The 23,231-nt window shown below is 38.6% G+C and overlaps 2 protein-coding genes and 1 long non-coding RNA gene across 3 annotated transcripts; 2 read left to right on the forward strand and 1 right to left on the reverse strand.

Moving 5' to 3' along the window:
* Window positions 1–1,283: 1,283 nt before the first annotated feature.
* LOC122066293 lies at window positions 1,284–4,323 on the forward strand. Its single transcript, XR_006136325.1, has 4 exons — window positions 1,284–1,494; window positions 2,309–2,468; window positions 2,573–2,763; window positions 4,037–4,323. It is a non-coding gene; the product is annotated as an uncharacterized LOC122066293 (long non-coding RNA).
* A 1,131-nt stretch (window positions 4,324–5,454) lies between these two features.
* Window positions 5,455–13,957, forward strand: LOC122066292 (uncharacterized RING finger protein C548.05c-like). Its single transcript, XM_042630114.1, has 6 exons — window positions 5,455–5,657; window positions 6,021–6,387; window positions 6,480–6,558; window positions 10,965–11,083; window positions 13,242–13,506; window positions 13,735–13,957. The coding sequence occupies exons 2-5, from the start codon at window positions 6,142–6,144 to the stop codon at window positions 13,470–13,472; spliced, it is 675 nt and encodes a 224-aa protein (XP_042486048.1). The 5' UTR covers window positions 5,455–5,657; window positions 6,021–6,141; the 3' UTR covers window positions 13,473–13,506; window positions 13,735–13,957.
* Window positions 13,958–16,940: 2,983 nt separating this feature from the next.
* Window positions 16,941–22,672, reverse strand: LOC122066294 (oleoyl-acyl carrier protein thioesterase 1, chloroplastic-like). Its single transcript, XM_042630115.1, has 7 exons — window positions 22,244–22,672; window positions 21,186–21,319; window positions 20,973–21,080; window positions 19,043–19,138; window positions 18,215–18,302; window positions 18,021–18,089; window positions 16,941–17,543 (listed from the first exon to the last, which is right to left on the reverse strand). The coding sequence occupies exons 1-7, from the start codon at window positions 22,613–22,615 to the stop codon at window positions 17,265–17,267; spliced, it is 1,146 nt and encodes a 381-aa protein (XP_042486049.1). The 5' UTR covers window positions 22,616–22,672; the 3' UTR covers window positions 16,941–17,264.
* Window positions 22,673–23,231: the final 559 nt, after the last annotated feature.

The raw sequence follows: 23,231 nt of genomic DNA on the forward strand, positions 1-23,231 counted from the left end.
TGAATACCTATCTAAGATGTTCTTATCAATCAGTGTTTAACTTTTCAAAAACTAAAATGAAGAATTACCAGCATAAATGCTACTCTCAAGCTATTGTACAAAATACTGAGATAGAGAAAGAAGTGGTAGATAAATGTGCTTGTTGACTGAAATTTTGTTATATTGTGGAGGTTGACATAATTAGGATGAATTTCTCTTATTCTAAGGGTTATAAGGTAGAAAATGAGGCATCATGCTAGCAGGAGAAGTGAATGAGATCCAAGACCTTTATAAATCAAATTTGATTTACATTTCACATGATAGGAAAAATGTATCTTGCTACTTTGAGTACAATGGTTTCGTAGTGTTTTCAATTTCTTTTGGTTAGGCTTAGAGAACTGAATCTATAGAACAATATTTTGAAATAATCGACAATCATTTTCTCTTTTGTCAAGATCGACTTGTTTAATCATCTCAATTATTTCCTTTTTTGTCAAGACTTGTTGTTTAATATTATTTATTTTTTTGGTTGGGTGAGTATGGGGGATCTATAATTGTATAAATCTATGCAAAGGGGCGACAGCCTTAAAGGGTCTTAAGGTGGCAAAGATTGGTGCATTACAATTAAAATATATATATAGGGGCCGTAATAAAAACTGCCACTAAAAACTAGTGAATAATCATATCGTTAGCGGCGGTAAACAATCCGTCCCAATAAAAGCTTTTAGTGGCGGTATGTGTTCTACCCCAAATGACATTATTATTAGCGGCAGAACAAATCCGCCCCATAATATACAGTTTTATACGCTTTTAAAAATGTCTATTATATATTAGCGAGGGTAATTATTCGCCCCTAAATAGTACATCTATAGCAAGGGTAATTATCCGCCCCTAAAAAGTACCTCTTTAGTGGAGGATTATATAAGTGCCCCTAAAAACCTATTTTACGTGTGGAAGCAAAAATCCGCCCCTAAGCATTAGCGGCGCCACATTTAGTGACGGGTATCCGGCGGTAAAAAACACCCGCCCCTAAAGAGCCTTTTTTTTTTTGTAGTGAATTGGGTTGTGATAGTTTAGATGGTTTAAATAATTCAACAATCCAAGATCTGTGTTGTCTACCTAACGATTAAATTGACCATATTAGCCCCTTCAAAAGAGATAGCTACAAAATTTCGACGAATAAGAAATGGTGTCCTTTTTAGGAAAATAGGAAAACTATTGTACCTCGTAGATTTTTAACACCTAGCGTCATGTGCTGTGCACGTGCATTTTGGTCATATAAAAGCATGATCTTCCCCTAAAACCTATGTTGTCCCAAATCAAACCCTAATCCCTAACCTTTTCCTTCGGCCCGATGAACCCCCGACCTTCTTCCTCCCTCCCTACTGAAGGTGAGACTATGCCAGTATTGAGAGACAATTGTGAAGAAGGAAAAAGGAGGAGATGAAGCTCATCATCATCAGACATACTTTACATCTATTTTTAGGCAGTTTCGTGATGGTTCGCCAAGAATTTGTAAGTCGATTCGTGTAAATGCTAATTTTTTATTATTATTTATGAGATCTTGAAGAATTTGTTTCATTAATGGTTTTTTTTACGTATTTCTCTATAGAGGTTATCATGCTCGGATTCATTTCCCAATTTTACCAAAAGTTAAGGAATTTGAGTTTTTGTAAAAAAAATTCACAATTTTCAAATAATTGAAATAAAAAACATGTTCTTTTTTAGGTTGTTTCATTGCGATTTTTCATATGCTCATGATTGTAAAATGATTCTTTCAAAGATCCATCATCTTTCGGTATATTTTCATATTATAATTGTCACCATAGTTAAGTCCATGATCCTCTTTCTCTGTTTAGATATGGCTATTGGAGTAACAACCACTATAGGTCATTTCACCTAATGCAAAATTTTTTCTTCTTTTTTTATTTTATTTTATTTTATTTCATAATTTTTCTATTTGTTTGTTGTTTCCTCCTCTCTTTTTTTCTAAGTTAAGCTAGAGGTTGAGGATGTCGTCCAGATGCCTAGTACAATTCATTCTCTCTCATCTCCCTTATCCTCCTATGTCCAACCCTATGATTGGTACATGATGCTAGCTAATCAAAAGTTAGTGACATGCCAAGCCCTCTCCCTTTAAGTCATAAACTGGTTAAACAATACCGAACTCCTAGCAGTTTGATGGTCTAATTTATTCTTATACTAATTATACAAAATTGCTATCTCTAAAATAAAATTAAAATTTTAGGGTTTTGAATAATAAATTGAAATCTCCTTTTATAAAAGGAAATGTAACTAAATATTTGTATTGGTGACAACAATTGTATAGCGCAATAGGTGCAGCTATGGTTTGTAAAGCTCATGCTCGCCAGGAGGCCTTAAGTTTAAGATTTCCAATTAGGTGGGCTAGCATAGTCCAAGGTTTGTTTCCAAAAACGGATTTAGTGGTGTTGACCACAGATGAAGTAAGCAGAAAAGATTCAATAATGGTAAGCAATCTCTATGGAGATATTGGATTCTATTAGCACACCTTAATGGTATGAAATATATATTACTATGTGTGGAACTAAGGTATTGTTTCCTTAATGGGAAGGAAACTCTAATTTCCTTGCAGGGTTGATCCCTACCCTCACCTCTATATATAGTTATCATTGATCCATTAAGTGATGCTAATGATCTAAAGCAAAAGGGAAAAAGGGTAGACCAGACCAACATTGATCATATTGTACGAGGAGCATACGAGAAGAGATTTAAGGAGTTGTTATTCTTCAACCATAAATGCAGGTACACCATTCTTGTCTCTATGATAATGGTATTGCATGCCAATTTGATCTCCATGCGATGTATTGTACATATGTTCTTTCATTAAGTTCTCAAGCCTCCTGACTACTATCTTCTCATCCCTACCAATAAAAAAATATGTTCATTGGTTTTATTCTTACTCAACTCAAGCACAGAAACATTCTTTTGCATATTTCCATTAAATTATATGCCATATCAAATCATGTTGAAAATTTATGTTGAACCATATTGTAGCTCATATTAGGCCATCTTTTATTCATTTCATTTAAAACACGTTCTACACTTTTTGGAACATTTTCATAATTGCTTGAAACTAATTATAGATACATTATAATATAATGTTTAGATATAGTTGTAGTCAATGGTTATGCTGTGTTTTCTATGAACCTAATTATATGTGATGTGATGTAGCAAGAAAATCTCCTTGAATTTTATTATTGCTTTTGTTTATTATTGTTATTATTATTATTTATGAAACCAACAACATTCTCAATTACAAGGGGTGAGTGCTTCTCAACCCTCATAAGAAATCAAAATATCTAACTTATATTTTATGATAATACTTATTGGATCAACATATTTCATTAGTTTAGAGGTTTCCAACATTGAGGAAAAAATCTCCCACGACTACCTTTTACTTTTGCTCTATATAGCCAACTCTTGATTTTCCATCCATACTTCTAGTTTAGACCACCTTTGTTACTTTACAACTGGTATGCTCTAATATAATCCTCACTCTTTATGGTTAATACATGTTGCTACAATTATGGAATTTAAAAAGAGAATAGAAGCACATCATGCATATGTTTATGGTTAATACATGTTGCTACAATTATGGAATTTAAAAAGAGAATAGAAGCACATCATGCATATCTTGTAACTAGGTCAAAGCTGCTAGTACACTATCATTCTAAAGGTCTCCTCTTATAGTTGTCACTACATAATTCATCTTTGTGTACATACACTATGCCTGGTGTTGTCAGTGTTAATTGTCAACGTAGTATAGTTTGAATCATCAGAGCAGTACAACTGGTAGGGTGCCATGGTAGTAATCACAATGATAGTATTAGAGTATTAAATATGGTCAGATGTAATGACATGATAGTGTATTATCACTTTGATGACATGGTCATGATTTGTAGACGGTATGAAGTTGTTTGAGTGCTATGGGTGTAGCCATGGTATATATTTCGCATTTCTGAGCTCGGTATTGGCAATTTTGCCCCATTCATGCTTTTGCCCCATTCATGTTTAGGGGCAATTTGATGGTTGAAGATGAACTTTAGGAGAGTCGAAGTCTTCAGGAATGTAGTCAAGTAAGTGGTACTCTTTCCAACACACCTAGATTTGCCTCATTTCGAAATCGTATGAGCAGTGCAAGGTTCAGGGGAATTTTTGTCATTTTACCTATTCCAGCATTGTGGTGAAACTTATGGGTGTATGAAATGGGTAAAATTCTATTTTATGGTATTTTGAAATGTTCTTATGCATTAAGTACATTAGGTATGGGCAACGTGTAATGAAAGCATTGATTTCATAGGTTTCCACACTAGCAGTGGCTTCGTTGGCATTTTTGGATGGTCTATCGAATGAGATGGGTTTTGATTTGTAGATAACCAATAGGAATCGTGCAATTCCAAGTTCAGATGACGAAATTATCATGATTCCCATTTGATCATTGAGAATGAAGCGTAATTTGGCTAATCTGAATTTTTCTTTTGGTTTCCCTGAGAAAAACTAAGGATTTTGTTGATGTGGACAATTTATATTGGTAGTACTCATTGTCACGAACACATGGCCCCAAATGGTGCTCAAATCGGAGCTAAAGCGAATAAGTTATTATTGAACCAAGTGGCTCATGGGAGTTTCTAAGTATAGATATAGGGATTTTTTGTAATTACACAAAATTTGGTGATGCCCGATAAGAGGCTTAGGTTGAGCCATGCAGCAAAAGTGGTTTTCTAGAAGTGATTTGGGTATGAGGGAGTAATATGCATCATATAGATTGAGACGTAGCATGGGCATGTGCACCTATGGCCTTATAGGTCTTTAATCTCAATTTTGATTTGTATGTAAGTCCACATTTAGCAAGGGAGACTCATAGTCTTTTTACTACCAAATGTTTGGGCATTGGGACATACAATCATGTACCAATCTGTATTCAAAAACTCGATTTTTGAACAAGTGCTGTGGTGAAATTGTGGTGCGCCAAGCCCCCATCCACCATGATGTCTTGAGTTTGAGTCTCCTAGCCTAGATTTGTCTCTCTCTCTCCGCCTCCCCAGAGAAAATGGCCTATGTCTCTCATCCCAGCCCACTATTGATTGAATTGTTGATTTTAGGAAAACTGGCGGCATATCTAATCTCCCTATATTCTATTAGGAGAGACATAGTGGAGATCAAAATGACAGCCTCACCCCTAATGAAAAATTAAAATCACACCACTATTGATACTTCTACTAGAACTCTCATTGAACCATGCTCTAGTGTAGTGGCCACGCTGCCTTTACTTAAACCCTCTTCCAATCTATTATTGATTATTGGTTCAGTTTCCTGGTTTAACTTGTTAAAGTACCACCGAGTTATGTGTCACACTCACACGCGTATGTTTGTCCCCAACGTTCAACCGGCACTTTTCTCACGTGCTAGTTGACGTGGGCTATTTTCTGATTCAGTTCCTCTCCATCTCCGTGTCCCCAAGGACACAGACGGTGGAGGGGGTGGCGATAGAAAGAGAGGATCGAAATTTTCTCTCTCGTTCTTCGTTCATAACTCAAAACGGTGAAGTAGTGGAGAGAAGAACCTATCCCCTCTTCACCCTGTTTCAATTCAAAGAGGAAAAACAAATTTTCTTCCACAATAACTCATAGCTGGAGGTGATTAAACGTTATCCTTGGATACTCTGCTTGGGTTCACGTTTTTTCTCATGCTCCTTCTGAAATTATGGTTTTTTTTTTGACGTTTCAATTCTTCAGTTCCTGCTGTTGTTGTTGTTTTTTTCTGGGTTTAATGCTTTTCCCGCTTCTGGGTTCGTTCCCTTTTTTAACTTTTTCTGGTCAGAGATTTTATTGCATTCCATCCTTACAATCTTTTTTTTCCTTTTATTTGTACTTTCTAAGTTGTTGATTACACCTTTCTCACAAGATTGGTGGTTTTTTTAAACTTTCTTATCTGGGTTTGTGAAGTTGAAACTATGGGTAAAGTTTGAGGAATTTTGATAAAGTTTCTCTCCCTTTTAGGTGGCGAACGTTTGGAGGAAGTACAACCTAAGAATCTGCAAATCATTAATGTGACATTGATTACGTACTTAGTTTAGGGTTCTTTGACTCTGCATCTTGAGCGGAAGCAGAGTTAAATATCATGAGCACGCTTGGTGTGAGGCGACCTTTGAGAGGGTACGTGAGAGACTGTCGAAGGAGAAAGATGGTGCTGGATGTGGACCTTAATGAGACACCTCCTGCTGAGGTTAGGGCTCTGGAGGAGATGTTCCAGGGAGCACAGACTAGTGTGCAAGGAGGGCCTTTGCTACCTGCTGGGACGATTGATGTGGATGCCATTGAGGAGGAGGATGATGTGGTGATCTCATCCCCAAGGAGCTTTGCTGAAGTATAGCTCTCTCTCTCAAGTTTTTTTTTTTTTTTTTCATGTTATTTGAACTTCAACTTCTTAGCGACTTTGTTGGTTTTGCAACCTTGTAGGCGAGGAGAAAGTCGAGGAGGAACCATAGGGTAACTGTGGTGCTTGATGATGAGTCTGATATTAATCAAGGCAACTCAGGTTGCGCATTTACCTTTGCTATCATGGATGTGATTATTACTGTGGTCATGTTTTACTTGTAAATTTTAGTGTTTTGGCATCTAGATTGGTTTTCCCTCTTATTATGCTTGATGATTGCTGCCTCTAGTCTAGGGTTATTATGTCCAAGGAATTTCCCCGCTTATGTGAAATTTATGAATAATATTTTAGAATGCAGGAGAACTGTTAAGAATAGCGTTTTAAAACATGGAATTGGGGATCGAATTGGTCCCTGCCGATTGGATAGGAATCATCCGGAATCGGTTCCAAAAAACCCTAGAGTTGGTCCTTAGATCTGAAAACTCAGCGCTTCTAGGGTTTCTTGGCATGAATCCGCTGAATTGTATTGGCTGGAATTGGGATTGGTCAGTATAGATTCCACTATGATTCTTGATTCTTGAAGCCGTGGTCAGGATGCTCTCTACTCCCACATATTATTTGATTGGTATTGTTCAAATAGCTTCCATCAAAAACTTTGTTTCTTGTTCATGGTTATGGTCATCAAAATTCAACATTAACATGTTGTATTTGATTTGAAAAAGCACCCAAAAAAGGATTTAGAGACTCACAGCCAAGGATTGGGAATTGGGGTTGTGTCGTTTGCATTAGCCGAGTTTTATTGGGTTTGACTAGGATTTATCCAGCTGATGCTGCATGATGCCACTAATCTCCCCTCATGGATTGGGAAAATGTTGAGGACCTTTTTGGATTCACTTCTGAGGAGTGGTTCCATTGATCTTCTACCCTACGGGAGCGGAATGGGTGTAGAATTCTGTTTGGCAAATCCAGTTTGATCTCTGTACACTCCAGAACAAATTTACAAGATCACAAAAATTGACCATGAGGCATTGTGGACTCGACCCTCACATCTCTCCCCATCTCTTGCACAACATTCATCTCCATTCCTCTCCCTGTCTCCTTTCCTTGTATGCATCTCCGTTGACGGCGCGGAGAAAACATCATTCTCTCTCTCTCTCTCTCTCTCTCCGTTGTTCCTCCTCTCTGAAACCCTAGGTAGTTGTCGCTGCTACAAGACTTTAGATCTTCCCAGTGGTCTGGCAAAGACAGCATATCCAGAAAGTTTAATATCCACCCTCTCTTCCTCTCTCTTTCCATCTCCCTTGTCTCTTCTCTGCAAGTATTCATTGCCCCCCCCCCCAACTTTTTTTCCTGTGTGAACCAGCCATTAAGCCCCAAGTCTCTGTGTGTGTGTGTGTGTGTGTACAAGTTGCTCATCATCCATCTTTTATTTCCTTGCCATGCCTCTTTAGCTTCTCCTTTTCTTATTTTCTTCGTTTCTCCTTTTAAGTTTGGACATCATGTTTCCTACTTTGTTTTGCATGGATCCTTGTAGCCGACCGCATTAAGTCGGGATAAGGCTGAGTTTGTTGTTGTTGTATATACAAGTTGCTGACTGAAAACTTTGGAATTGAGGGGTCATTTGCCGAGTTCCCTCTTCTCTGCTAGTAGTCACCACCTTTCTTCTCTGTAACCTTTCAATATCATTGCCTCCCTATACAAGACCTTTAGAAATGCCCTTAGTTTCGTTGGTTTGATTCGTTAGAATTATTGGGTCTGGCGCCGGAAGTGATTCTGTAAAGTTTCTTCCGAACGTTGTTTCTAACTTTTTATGCCCTAGAATCACTTATTACGCCTTGTTGCCAAACGCCACTCTACTCCTTTAGATCACTCGAGGGATGGGATTAGGAAAAAGTGCTTCAACCCTTGGATCACTCTCCTGCAGAGCAGAATTGTTACCAAATGGGGCTTGAGTGTATCAGTTGTTATGTAATGGTATAGGGGGCTGATCTGATCCGTGGATTGGATGCTTAAATCCCTTGCTCATAGGGGCATAGAACATACCAACCTTCAATTACATTTTTATCATATAGTGATCTTCTTAATTCTCTGTGTTGTTGAAGATATCAATTATATGTGCCTGTGTGTGTGTGTTTGGGGGGTTTCGGATGGTTTAAAATCTATCATACAAATAACACGAGATTAAACTCTTCTATGTGTTTGCGGTAGTGGTGGTAGCAGGGGGTTGGGATGGTTTAAAATCTATCATATTGACCATGTGTTTTTCTTGAAATTTTTTCCACTTATCAAACACAAGCATACACCTATCTTGACACGTTAGGGTGACTTGTCAAATTACCCTTTTTCCTTGCAAACTTCGCCCACTATTCTCTATGGTGTTCAAGTTCTTTCGAAGACTTACCACTATAAGTTATTTCACTTCCTGGCCTTTTTAGAAGTGACCACTTGGAGGGGTCTGCACCCCTGTGTCCTTCCAAGTTCTAACTCCCTATATTCTTAAGCTGAACACACAAATGGGATCCCGAGAGCCAGATGGAGACTCTAAGTTATAGTTGACTTATAGTTGACTGAATTTCTTGGATTTCTTGCATATAACAACAACTGCCTAGCGCCGTTGGTGAGTTGTGGTGTGCAAAAAATCCATGCTTACTAGGAGGTCTTGAGTTCGAGTCTCCTAATTGTTACCTACTTCCCTCCCTACCTAAAAAAAAAAAAAAGTTAGCCATCGACATTTAGTTGGGAAAAGACTGAGTAATCATATATGTTAAGTTGTGCTTGAAATACCGCAGAGGTGTTATTGTCTTGTCCCTGCGGTGGTCGTTTTCTTAGTCATGTTATGTTTCTATTTGCAATAGTCCTGTGTTAGGTAGTTTCCTATTTGTTCCCTAGTTTCCTTATTGTTCTCTACTACCACAAGGAGTGTAAGAGTCCTGCACTCTTGTAATTTGATTTATATATATATATATATACTGGGAGAACCATGCTGTCTGCTGCCATTTTATCCAAGACCTCTGTTTGCGACTCATGAATGAGTTTAATCTTTACTAATTAGATCTCTAATTATGTGGTCTTTAGTAATCAAATTATTGTTATCCTGTTGTTGGAGGGCATAGTCCTACTTTGAGAAGGGTTATGAATTAGCTGTTGGATGCTGCACTTTTATAACAAATTTCACTATGAAGATTACTACTTGCCTTCTTCATGAAGATGACTACTTACAACCTGGGAAGCGCTTATGATGCTGTTGCTGATATGATATTTTGGATTGCGGATTGGTGTTCTCCAGTTTCCACATATTTTTTATATTGCTAATAGTTTTGTTGGGTTTATTTGACACAAAATTTTTTATTTATCGATGCTGCTGATGATTGGTGTGCCCGAGCTGATATTGCTGCCTGTATAAAGTTCTGTGTGCTCATTGGTGTCTGCGGTTGCTATTTCTGTCCAAGACTATTGCTGCTTTTGATATCTATTTTTTTCTGTTCCAAGCTGGAGCCCTTGTTATGTGTACTCCAGCTTGAGGGGGACTGTTAAGTTTTTCTTGTAATACCACTGGGGTATTACTGTCTTTTCCCTGCAGTAGTTGTTATTTGAGTCATGTTATGTTTCAATTAGCAGTAGGCATGTGTTAGGAGTTTTCTATTTGTTTTCCAGTTTCCTTATTGTTCTCTACTAACGCAAGCACTGTAAGAGCCCTGCATTCTTTTATTTTTTACTTTATTTTATTATAATTATTATTATTATATATTATTTTTATTTTTATTTTTATTTTTGTGTGTGTGTGTGTGTGTGTGTGTGTGTGTGTGTGTGTGGTGGGGGACTGCCAATAGAGATTATCGACTGTTATTCTTCTTCGACAGTCTCAGTTTCTTCTCCCAGCAATTCTCTCTCTCTCTCTCTCTCTCTCTCTCTCTCTCTCTCTCTCTCTCTCTCTCTCAGTTCTCTTCTTCTTCACAGGTTCTGGTTGCTGGTTGCTAAGGTTTTGTTACAATACAACAATGACTTGGACATCTGCATTGGTATTGGAGATTTGTTTTTCCCTCGTCATCCTATAAAAAGAATATAGATTTTTTGTCACCAGCAGTTTCTAGTGTCTACATGACTTCTGGTTGCCAACTTTTGCAGACAGCTAGAAAATGACAAAAAGATGTGCCTTTACATAGACTGCATGCAATAGATTAACTATTTATATTCATACATGTTCACTTATTTGTTCAGTTTTCATTGATAAGAATCTCTGTGCTGTTTTCTTGTCATGGCCGAGAAGTTCTAATGCACTAGAGAGAGTTTTTCTGTTCAGAATGCAGTCTGTTTTTCAACTTATTCAACTATTTTTCTTTGGGGAGAGAGTTGGGCATGCTACTAGCTTTCTAGAGCTAGCGGCTCAACCAATTGGTGCCGGGGATGCAAGGGCATGGGGGTCATTTCCAAAGGGAGAGAGAGAGAGAGAGGCTGGGCACCCCGGACTTTCCCTTTTCTTTGATATTATAATTGATTTTGCATCTTTTTTGCTAGTCCAAGTTTTTCTGCGCTGCCTTACATATATTCCTCGGGTTCTGTTGTTACAGGGGACCCAATTAACACGTTGCCTCTCAATGGTCGCAACAAGCGCAGAAGAGTTCCACCAAACAATACTTTTATGAACTGTGAGCTCTACATAAACTTGGAAGGCAGAAACGATGACAAGGTAATACAAACAAATGTTTTGGATATTCGATTTGATCCTTCTATCCTTTTTATTTGGCCTTGTCTATTTTAGTAATGTTGAAATTATTTTAGCCTCCCTGACCTGTAAAATATATCTAGTTTTGCAAAGGCTTGATTGCCTCTTACCAATTCAGTTGGCACATATCCTATGCCATTTATGTGTTTCTTTTGTGTCAAACTGTATGGCGTTTGGTTTGTTATCTTTTCGTTTTGATCATCTGTCTATCATGATGGTTCATATATTCCTGTATTTGGTTCACTATCTAACAAGAGTTGAATTCTCATCCATTGATTGGATTCAGAATCTTTTTTGTTAAGAGATTTTCCTTTTTTCAAATTGATGGAGGCCTTAAAGCCTTTTAGAACTTGATAATGGGTTTTCTTGAAGTGGAGAAGATTTCAAAAGCAATAAAAGTTTACTTCAGCTATGTTTGGGTTTGTGCTCTCTCTTGAAAAGAGTTCAATCAGTAGGTTATTGGGATGGATTTAGGTCCTTATTGTGGCAATTATGTGATGTATACATGTTATTCAGATCTCTTCTTCTCGTCTCAGGTGCTATCCAATTTACTTTCTCTTCTTATTCTTTCTTCTTTATTATTATTCTATTTTACAACTAGCGGTACTAACAGTTTGATAAGAGTGAGTCGATCTCTTTCGTTCTTCTTTCTTTCCTCGTGAAGTTTTATGTGGTTCTTTTTTTTACCAAAGGGCAACTGAAACCCTAGATCCTTGTTCCCTGTTGTTACTCTTATAACCATTTCTTCATCCTCCTTTTTTTTTTCTTTTCTTAAATTATATTTTATTTATTCCCTAGCATGAATTCCCAGAAGAGTATTTTTCATTGTAATGCAATGGATGCATTTATATTATGGCTTCATGGCTTGCCTCAAGTCTATTATATTATCAATACTATATTGGATTCCTTTTTGCTCATGGTATTCAGATTTAAAGAGCTAAGAGAGTCGGGGGGGCAGGCCTACAATAACCTTAAGAGGTGGTGAGGAAACATGTAGCCTAGGGCTTCTGCCACGCATGACATCGAATAGAGCTGATTGGAGAGCAAGGATTCATGTAGCCGACCCCATTTAGTTGGGATAAGGCTATGTTGTTGTTGTTGTTGTTGTTGTTATTGTTGTAGTTGTATGCATGCTTTTGGATTCTTGGTCATTTTTGCTCACTTCTCAAGTGGAAACAGCCCAATAATTATCTCATTGTCCAAAATGATTCATACCTTTGTTTGTGGAATTAATCAGAGTAGAGGTTGGCCTAACACTGAAATCAAAATGCTGAGGCATGAAACTTTTGTATGCAAATTTTGGCACACATCAAGATTCTTGCTGTTTTGAGTTGGATGGACCTCCTGGACACATTCCATCCATGTCATTTCTGGATTATGTTGAATTGGAGAGATCTCCACCATAGTTGTCAAGGCGTCGCCTAGGTGTCCAGAAGGCTTTGCCTGGACTATCACCTTGGTCACCTTGGTCACCTAGGTGGTGCCTAGGCTAGTGTTGCCTTAAAATTTTCACCCTCAACTGACTTGGTTTGCCTATCTGCCATGACAACCATGATCTACAGTTGGTTACATAAGAGGCCAACTACTGTTTTTTTATTGTGATTAGGTATATAGCTATTATTATATGTTGTGATTAGGAGGGGTATGGCATGGTTTTTTTTTGTTTTTAAAATAAAGGATGAGGAAAGCTGGTTGTCTTACCTGACATTTCTTTCTGTTGATTTAGATAGTTATTAATCATAATCATCAGTGGAATAATGAATTCCATGATGCACCTTAGGGATCCTTCGAGATTTGAAGGGGTTCAGAAAGTGTAGGATGGTTGCATTAATTGTCTTTCAAGCTAAATTTCTCCCAGGTGATATGGATTGTTGTGAATGATAGGCATCAAAAGCAGGGGATGTTCGCTTTGTGCTAGTTGGAGGTTGGAAAGAATCTTCCTATGCTTTTTTTATTGCCCAGTGCTTTTTTTAGCATCTTTGATGGTGGTTCTGCAATGTGATTCTTATCCTTGTACATGTGATTAATGGTGCTTGTGCATGTGCTACTGAAAATCCATCTTTGACATACTATATTTGGTACTTTGTCAAGACTAACTATTAAATTGTTCCAATGGCTGCAGAATGAGGTAAAACCTCCAGAACCACCCGTACCACCACCGCCAAAGGAGCCAACCTTCACCTGCCCTGTTTGCATTGGCCAACTAGTTGAGGAAACGTCAACTAAATGTGGCCACATCTTCTGTAAGGATTGCATCAAGGTTGCTATAACTTCTCAGCATAAATGTCCTACCTGTAGGCGAAGGCTGACAAAGAGAGACATCATGAGGATCTACCTTCCAGCTGCCAATTGAGCTAATCTTATGATACCCATAAGATTTATTTAAGGTGGGTCTTGCGTTCTTATTTTCTTAATTTTCCTTTCCCGTTTGTAGTTTTTCATAGAGTAGCAGCAGAATGTGAAAAGCTCTGGCTGTTTCTTGCTTGTTCTTTTTGTATCAATTGATTATGGATGTATTGTGCTCAGCATCCATCATTTATTAGTTTAAATAGAAATTGACCATTCTTTCTTAGAACTACTGTCCCCCTTCTTCTCAATATGTTCTTTTGTTACAGGTGGGTTTGCATCATCAGCATATGGGGGCATAGACAGGGGGAAACATTGCAGCATAGCTTGGGAAGGAACAAGGGATGACATGAATCTCTCAGTCTCTGTTGATTCTAAATCTAGGTTTAGGGTACTTTATTTGGTTGAGAAGTTCAAAATCCCAAATGGTAATTGGTTTAGGACATGTCTGGATCCTTCCCTTCAGATTAATAAATGTCAGAACTTTCTTTACATTGTGGTGTTTCTTCTGTGCTTCCTGTGTGTTGGTTTTTGTGCTTGGGTTTGTATTATTCTGAGATGCCAGGTTTTGCTGTTTGAGTAAAACAGCAGAGGTAGCTTTACAGAAATGATGCAGTACATGGCAGCTGAGTCGGCAGCCAAAGAAGTGTTTTTAGATAGATTACACAAAGGTTATTACTTATGGGCCAGTTTTGTTACAAGGTGGATCATGGGGTCTCATTCTGCTAACTACATAGGTACATTAAGCCTGAGAGTCCTGTAGTTTGCATGTCAGACCTTCATGCATCCCTGAATTCAGACTGATCATTGCAATGTCTCGTATAAAACCATAATCTTGGCCCATAGGTTGAAACCCTTACTCCCATCTTTTCATCTCCCCCTTTCAAGCAACATTTATCAAGGGAAAACAAATCTTCAACAATATCATAATTGCCCATGAGATCTTCCAGTTCCTCAGAAAAAAGAAGGGGAATTAGGCTACCTTGCTTTTAAACTGGATATTCTAATGAGGTTTCATCAGAGCCATCTTTGAATATCTGGGTTTTGACTCCTGCACTCCTTCATTCCCATCTGAGTCCAAAAGAGCCCGACTCCACAACCTGAACTTTTGAATAAAAAGTCTCCTTACTTCATGGAATGTGACCTACTCTCCCAAGCAGGTAGAACCATTCTAATAAAATCTACTCTTAATGCCACCCCTACCTACCTCATGTCATGTTTCCTCTTTCCAAAAAGTGTTTGTGAATAACCTTTTAATTACTCATCTTCATCAGGATTTCATCATCTCCCCCTCCACAAATGACCAAAGCCACAGCCTCTGCCCTCACCAAGGATTTAACTCAAACCCCATTTCCCAAGATGAGATTCTGATATGGAAGACTTATTTGGAAGCTCAAACTCCATCCCAAATTTAACCACTTCCTTGGAAAATCTTGAAGAGAGGTCTTCCTTATCTCTCCAAAGTAAGCAAGTACATTATGGTTGATGATTGTTGCGGGCTCCGCCACATGGAAAAAGAAAGAGAGTGGCACATTTTCCTCTCTCTCGATTTCTCTAAACAAATTTAGAAGAAAAAAAATGGCGCATTTTCCTCTCTTGCGATTTCTCCAAACAAATTTGGGTAGCGGAATCGCTGGGGTTGTGAATTGAACATCTTCATTGCTCTAATATATTCAATCTCGTCAAGGATTTTCTAAGCAACCATATGCGAAATCATGCATTCTAATCACATTCTCCATCACTACATACTAGCAATTTCATATGGTCTCATTGAATTTTGGACATGTAGGATCAACTCAGGAACCTGAGGCAAGAGGATTCCAACAAAGCATTGAAAAAGCAATTCCTCTGGCTCTCCAATCCCATGAAACATCCTGGCCTTGGGAAATGGGAACTGTTTGCAAATCTTCATGACTTACAATATTCTACAAACTCTCTCAGAGTGATCACAAACAATATTCTCAATTTCTTTTTTCAACTTCTAATAAAATTTTCTGTTCACCCAAAAAAAAATAAAAGAAAAATCTTGGCTATCCATAAGGCTGCACTAACAATCTACTCTGATCACTGAACCCTAAGGAGTTGATTTTCCAAGTTTTAAAACTATGGCATCTACTCTGTGATACAATGGAACAAAAAGATTTAAAACATGCCATTACTTATTGTTAAAGATGATAACCGGTTGGACATATGTCACCAAGTGCCTTGACCCACATGATATTCAACAATGGGGAAGTGTTCTCTGCCCGGGAGTGCGGCTCAACACTTGCATAGGGCCATTGGGAGGCATGAGGAAGCATTTATAGAGGCATCATTTTCCCTTTCATGGAGGCAGGCTGTTCCCCCTCCTCCTCCTCCTCCTCCTCCCCCTCCCAAAACACCTTCATGTGTCTAGGCGCAAAGGCCACACTTTCCACAAAAAACATTTTCTCTTCAAGTGAGTTTGCCAAACCATCTTTCCATTGTTAAAACAGAAATCACACAACCAAGTGGTGTCCTACAGATTATGGATGGGAAGCAGGCAAGCACAAACAAACGCTTCCCCGCACGAACAAATGCGAATAGGAGCAGCCCCACACACACGAGTAGGGGGGGCGCTGCCTGGAGAACAGCACACAATGATAGGGGAGCGGCTCTATGAGTGGGAATCAGAGTTTCAAGCCCTTCAGTTTTTGTTATTTTCATCAAAACATTCTATACTCTGCTACCCAAAAAGGCTAAATCCAGCCCCTCTAGAGCAACCAGATATAATAAGCAAGAACCAGAGGCTGTTTTTGAAACCAACCTCTCATGCTTACCCAGAAACCATTTAAAGGCTTGATAGGTACATGATGGATCATGCTTCACTGCACCTCCAAACCATACATTAGGCCTCTCAAGGGTACAATCAAACAGTCACCTGTACTACACTGCCATATAACTCACCCTAAAAGAAAAGAAATTTAAACGTTCGTCGATTCATAGCATCAACTTTCCGAGAATTCTGAAGAAAACTGGAAAGTTGGAGCATAAACAAAGCAAGCCAAGTGCTCTAATCGTTTGAGCCAAAAGCCGTGGATACACTTCTTGATAATGAGATTCACGGACAACCAATGAGGAATGGTCATAATAAAGTTTAGAAGTTGATTTCATATGTCATCAAAGACGATGGAAAATTTCACTAAACTCTGCTTCGTAAACAGGCCGATAACACGCTTAATAATTTCAAACATTTTGTGTATATAGTCTGAAAGTGTGCAAATAAAGAGCTATAGAAAGAGCTTAATTCCAACTTCTGAGTTAGCTGCAGACGAAGCCCCCTTAAACAATCCTAGACATCAGAAAAATAATACCACCATTGACAACTAAATTAAGATCATTACGATCTTAATTTGCTGTACAATAGTATTGAGCAATTAAGGCAACAACTTTCGCAGCTTCAGATAGTTTTGCTTTAATAGATTAGCTCAGAAAACAGTGACAATACAATGGAAGGTAAAAGATAACAGAGAGAGAGATTGATTTCATAGAGTTCAAAGTGTGTGAATCAATCCAAAGGTTTACACTCAATACCCAGACGAGAATTGCTAAGCTAACACACCCTCATGCCGAATTACACATCGTGAGGAAAGACGGCATAAAAGATAGCACGAGGAAGTCCCAACTTAAAGACTAACAAAACTTACCAGCTTGAACAAGGGACAAGCTGAGGTACACAAGGCCGAGTTTTTATTTCCTTCCCCATTCAGTTAGGGAAGGGGTAAGATGGATGAAGCGTTCAACTTATCTCATCACATCAACTTGGAAAAAACAAACTGTTCTATCTCGTTGATTTTCTTCTCCACTCAGTGCGACCCCGATTTACCTCCGGTCCATCCCCAGAAAATCTCACAAAATGCAAGAACCGACAGCAGTCTTCTTCATGTTTCCTCTCAGTGGCAGACCCATTTGTCCCATTAAGCTCTGGAATTGCTTCAGCATTATCCATCAGTTCCATACTAGTGAGGGAATCAACCGTGTCATCATGTTGGCATTCTCTTCTGTAGTCCAATGTGACCTTTCGAAGTTCATGTGTGTCAATAATTTCCTGAGGCAAGCTCTGTCACAAAGAGGTAATAAGACACTTTCAGCTACAAGGGGAAAATTCACTAATAGAGACCAGACAAACCAAACCCTGCAACAATTTAATACTAGAGAAGGTTGGGTGGGGGGATGAGGTGGGACAGAGAGAGGTATATCATAGTCTGGGAGTAATGGTTTTTACGTCAGACCATATGATGCCCATTGAATGGGCCAGTTCAGAACCAAGCAATTCAGTTGTCCTGAATCAGATGGTAGATATTCCACCAACATGAAAATTATACATTACACAGTTAAGATGACCCAGTTGTATTTGGGCCAAGGATACTATCATTGTTCCAATCAATCAAATGGTGGATCATTGTCCCATAAAACGATTACTAGTTACAAATGAAAATCATCGTCTAAAGGTTCAAATCGAAAGACTCAACCAAAAGGAGAAAGAGTATCTTTTTTAAGCATTAAAGAATACTACGACTACAGCATCTCTACCAACCTCAAGAAGCCATCCAATGTAGGTTACATTGTTTACATGCTGGTTCATGTCCAGATCAGCTCTTCTAGCCTGCAGATTTCCAAGGCAGTCTGAGAATTTTAAGAGGGAATTTTTCACAGAAGGTAGAAGCATGTGTGCCAATAAGCAGTTAAAACCTTTAAGTTAATGTTATAGAGTAGTCAATTTATTTTTACCTTAAGCCCTAGTTTAGAATACTGTGCAGGCTCTTCAAGCTTCGGAATTTTCTTCAGGCTACAGTTATCCTCCTCTGGAAAAGCTAACCTGGATTTTGCATAACCAAAACAATTAGATCAAAGTACATGATTTCTCTATTAAAACCTAATTTTAACCAGGACAAGGACCAACCCTATCCAACAATTTTCGTCTATGATTATTCACCATCACTTTGGACTTCACTGATCTAAAAGCTGTAGGTTTTCATACATTGCAAGGGGCCCATATGACAGTATATCAGAGTAAAAAAGCTGACACAAATGTCATGTGACAACTTACAAGTTGAGGTCAGTCTCTAGTACCTCAAATTCAAGCTAGACACCATTTTGTGAGTTTTCCAAAATAGTAGGTATGGCAGTTATATACCATATTGGCAATAATGACAGAACCAAGGTTCAAGCTTGAAATTTTGAGGCAACCCAAACTAGTTTGACTCAGCTGCATTTCAAACCAAATCATTAGTGTCTGAAATTGGCTTGAGCCAGCATTTGATCACACAGACCAAGTTTATTCAGGAAAAATTACGATTATAAACCAATTTCATCAAGTGTAAATTGTAAAATGAATCCAACAACTGTTTGAAGCCCCAACCCATCAAGTACTTACGAAAATCCATCAATGAAAAAGAGGATATTCTACATAGGGTGCGGACAAATCCACTTACATGTCTAAGATGTAAAATAATCAGACCACGGTAGATACCAATCAATAACAGGTTATTTGGGAGGGCGGACCTTGGTGCAACAGTATGGTTGCTCCATTGAGACCAGAATACCATATCAACCTACCGTGGAGTTCGTGGAGCATGACTCATAATTTCTTCCAGAATCTTGTCATTGACTTTCTGTAGTCGTCTTGTGTCTTGGTTCATCGCCACCCATTTGCTGCAGGAAAAATATGTATCACAAATTTAATCTGGATAACATAACATCTTGGGCTTCCTTACAGGAAAATATTTGTGTCATAAATGGGCAAGACAGAGGAATGGATGTATTTACTCAAAACAAAAAATCTATTACTCAGTCAAAGCCAAAAAAACAACTCAAATTGGACCATTACTATACTGATTGCATTCTTTTCAAATGTCATGCCATCCAAAATGAAAAGTATCAACAAAGTGGTGGGTTAAACCTGTCCAATAAAACAATGTGTCGGACGTACTAAACATAATAAAATGCAATCGAATCCTCTTCCGGATTTCTTGGAAGAAAGCACTGTTTCGAGAACTGGTGTGAAGATCCGCCATATGGAATTTGTCCTTGGGCATGTCTGACATATGAACCAACAGATTGCCTTTCTCAAACTGCATGAGTTCATGTACACAATGGACATAGCATTGACTGAAATCATGCATTATATAATTTAAAGTTTTTTTTTCCTTCCCTTTTTCCATGTATTAATCATATGATTAAGATCAATTTACCGAGCTTGCTTCTGCAAAGAAAAATAAAAAAGGGAGGAAAAAAAAAAAGCTATCTTGATAATTTTCATGTTGCATATGCAACAGATGTTTAGTTACTCATGTAGAATTGTATATTCTTAAATCTGTTATATGAAATTTATTTCCTTGACTTCAGTTTTTATTTGAAATGACTTCTTACAATTTTAAATCGACTGTAAATTTAAACAGAAAAAACAATCGTTAAAAGAGATAGGCAAAATAATTTAGCTAAAAAATGATTCTAAAATTTTAGCATATATTTTCAGAACAAAAATATGTTTCAAAAGGTCAACCTTAAATTTAGGGGTGCCAATCTGTTGGTTTGGTTCGGTTTCAATGAGACAATGGGTGAATCCGAAACCAGACCAATAAGGGAAGATCGGTTTGGTTTTGGTATCTTATCGATTTCGCTTATCGGTTCGATATCAGGTTTGGTTTACCATGTGTATATATACATAAGTATTTTGGGTGGGGTGGGGGGGGGGTGGGGGGGGGGGGGGGGGGAAAAAAGACAGGTTTTTTCTGGGTTGGTAGGGTTAGTATCGGTTTCTTATTGGTCTGGGTTTGGTTTTCGGTGCAGTCCAATTTGGTTTCAGATTCACAATACCCCAATCCAAAGCCAATCCAATAAGCTTTGGTTCAGCTCGGGTCAGCAGCCCATTTTCACTGGTTCGGTTTATATTTTGACACCCCGACTTAACTTTCATCTTTGTGTCTGTAGGCTTGGTTCTTTCCCTTGTGACCAGAGTACTCCTAATCAAGATAAACACCAACAAGCAGACAAATCTGATTGCAAAAAAGATCCTGCACTTACAGGTCGCAAGATCAAATAACTTCATTTATGGACGACCCCTTTAGAACACTCCTCAAAACATAACACCACATGAACTTTTCGTAAACAAGGGAGCACACCAGAAAGGAGAGGTAAATGTGTCAGTTAAAAATTATAATCAATCCTGAGATATGTGATTCACTGAGGACTGGACAAGCTTCAAGAGAGCTCAAGAAAACTGTCTTGACAACTCCATACTGCATCCTTGGATTAGCAACTTATATTGGCCCAAGGCAGAACACTGTCTAATGGATTAGAACTGGATAGGTTACCGGAGCAATGTCAGCAATGCCTTCCACTTTACCATCAAGAACATCAGTGGATAAGATAGCTAGACAGACACTTTAATAGTACAGGTCACTTCAGTCAGTTTGTGTATATTTTCAGCATTACATTTCTAGTTCATACAATGAAGAAATAAAACAATGTGCAATGTAGAAACTACCTGGTGGCTCTCCCAATAACTGTACCAGTGGCATCTTTGACAACAAAATCACGTCTGGTCCCAACTCGTCCAGCTTCGAACCATGTCTCAATTTCAATCATGTCACCCCTATCCAGAATCACATTTACAAAAGAAGAGGAAAAAAAACACTTCAACGCTAAAGCCCAAAAAGGTCAGCTCAGCATTGTGAAAAACAGGTAATGAAGAACCCACCATGCTGGGTAATTGTAAACTTCAATGTGCATGCGAGCAGTCACCCAGATTAGATGCAACTGTCTCATGGTGTAGCTTGTCCCCATCCCATCTGTGGAGTAGCCCAAGGTCTGAACCTGATTGCATGCAGCTTCCTACATAGGATAGATCAAATAGAAAATAAAATTGGCCTGTAAGAGGTCAAGCATAGGCATTTATGGAGGTATTGGGTTAATTGGGTGAGCCTATGTAGCCCATGCCCATCTAAAACAAATCCAGCAAAACATAACCACAGATAACTTTCCTATAAAACCCAGTGCATGAGGCCTGAGCCACTACGGGTCTGAAGAGGGTCATCATGTATACAGCCTTAATCCCAGCTTCGCGAAGAGGCTGTTTCCCATCTCGTCGAAACCACAACCAACCACGACCATTAGATCACAATGGAGCAACCTTACCGATGCACCGAAGTCCACCCTCGATATAACTTCACTATGTGGGACAAAATTAACCTATATTCTCATAAAGCAAAAACAATCCAGGAAGGAAGGAGAGAATCAGGGAATAGCCCACCATTTATAATACACAGTCAAAAAGTTTCCATCTCAAAACTGTTTCAAACCATCAAGGTTAAAACCCTGTACGGTCCGTCCCAGCAAAGCAACGATGCATGTAAATCCCAGAAATTGCCAAAAACTCCAAGACCCAATTAGCTATTGTAACCTCAAATTGCCTAATTTTTCGAATCAAACATCCAACGGTACATGAAGCTAAAAGCTACGAACATGTAAATCCCAAGCACTTACGGAGGAGGAAATCAACAAAACTGAAAATTCATGTAAAAAACTGATCTTCTCAATATCATCACATAGAATATCCCACTACAACAAAGCCACTAAACCTAATAAAACATACAAATGGAATAGATCCTAACAAATTTAAAGAACCCACAATTCCCTGTAACAACCTCAATAACACCCAAGTTCAAGATTCCGAAAAAACTGATCTCAAATTAAATACAACCGAATACAAAAATAAATATGACCAGAACCCAATTGCAGGCATTATATAGTTCATACCTGCAATAGATTGGCAATGGCTTCCATGGTAGCAGTCTTATTAATTCCAACTTCGTAACTCCTCACAATGAATTTCTCCTTATAAGAAAGCCCATCTTCAGCCAAGCTCCCAAGCCGGAGTTCTTCCAGCAAGCTCGCCGACCCATTGCTAGACGGATTCGATACTACCCCTCCCGAACCATTCGTCCGTTCCGATACGACGAGATTAGAAACTCGCGAAGCGGAAATCGATGACGGAGAGGTAGAAGAGGAAGAGCAACAAGAGACGACCGCGATTCCACGACGAGTCAATGCTTTGGGAGGGGTGACGGATCGACATTGAGTCAGGGATCGAAGCTGATCCGGCGCATTACATCCCTTCACCGACAACATCTTCTCGTCCTCTCCTCTCTCCCTCTCTCTCTCTCTCTCTAGAACCACAGAAAGTTATAAATGCTCTCTCGGACTCTCTAATTGTTTTATATCATTAAAAGTGTGCATGGAGGTGGTCGATGGGACCGAGGACCTGGGTTACTATGTTGCCACTGGTTTTTCCATTAATTACAAAGATTGCCTTTGCTAGGTATTTAAGACACGTGCTTTGAATCCTGGCTATGGTTGCGGCGGTGTCTGTTAAAATTTAGATGTTCACATCTGGCAGCTGCTGATGATCCGCTCTCTTGTTTCATGAATTTTCGCCAACGCCAAGGTTGTGCTAATAAACACAGGCAGGCACCAGGCAGCATGGTTTTAAGTATAGGTATTGTATCGATTATATGGTATTAGTTTCAGTCGAGTTCAATCTCTGATCGGATCGATTGTTTGAATTATTTCATATTGTAAAAAAAAAAACTTTTTAACAAAATCGAAGGGTAAAATTGACGGATACTCATGATCTAATTCGAATTAGTATTAGATCGATTCCAACAGCCGATACCGCCCCCTAAATCCCATGCCTGGCATAGGACTTGCATATCCAGCTTTCTCCTATTTTTAATGTTTCTTAAAG

Source organism: Macadamia integrifolia, unplaced genomic scaffold, assembly GCF_013358625.1.
Source record: "Macadamia integrifolia cultivar HAES 741 unplaced genomic scaffold, SCU_Mint_v3 scaffold2325, whole genome shotgun sequence".
NCBI classification, from domain to species: domain Eukaryota; kingdom Viridiplantae; phylum Streptophyta; class Magnoliopsida; order Proteales; family Proteaceae; genus Macadamia; species Macadamia integrifolia.

Bases quoted from the DNA above. Each gene is read 5' to 3' on its own strand.
- LOC122066292 (XM_042630114.1), top strand. From the start codon at position 6,142: ATGAGCACGCTTGGTGTGAGGCGACCTTTGAGAGGGTACGTGAGAGAC. The intron at 6,388-6,479 runs GTATAGCTCTCT...GCAACCTTGTAG, and splicing joins CCCCAAGGAGCTTTGCTGAA to GCGAGGAGAAAGTCGAGGAG. The intron at 6,559-10,964 runs GTTGCGCATTTA...CTGTTGTTACAG, and splicing joins TATTAATCAAGGCAACTCAG to GGGACCCAATTAACACGTTG.
- LOC122066294 (XM_042630115.1), bottom strand. From the start codon at position 22,615: ATGTTGTCGGTGAAGGGATGTAATGCGCCGGATCAGCTTCGATCCCTG. The intron at 19,139-20,972 runs GTAGTTTCTACA...TTTTTCCTGCAG, and splicing joins GTTATTGGGAGAGCCACCAG to CAAATGGGTGGCGATGAACC. The intron at 18,090-18,214 runs GTAAAAATAAAT...GGAAATCTGCAG, and splicing joins ATTCTAAACTAGGGCTTAAG to GCTAGAAGAGCTGATCTGGA.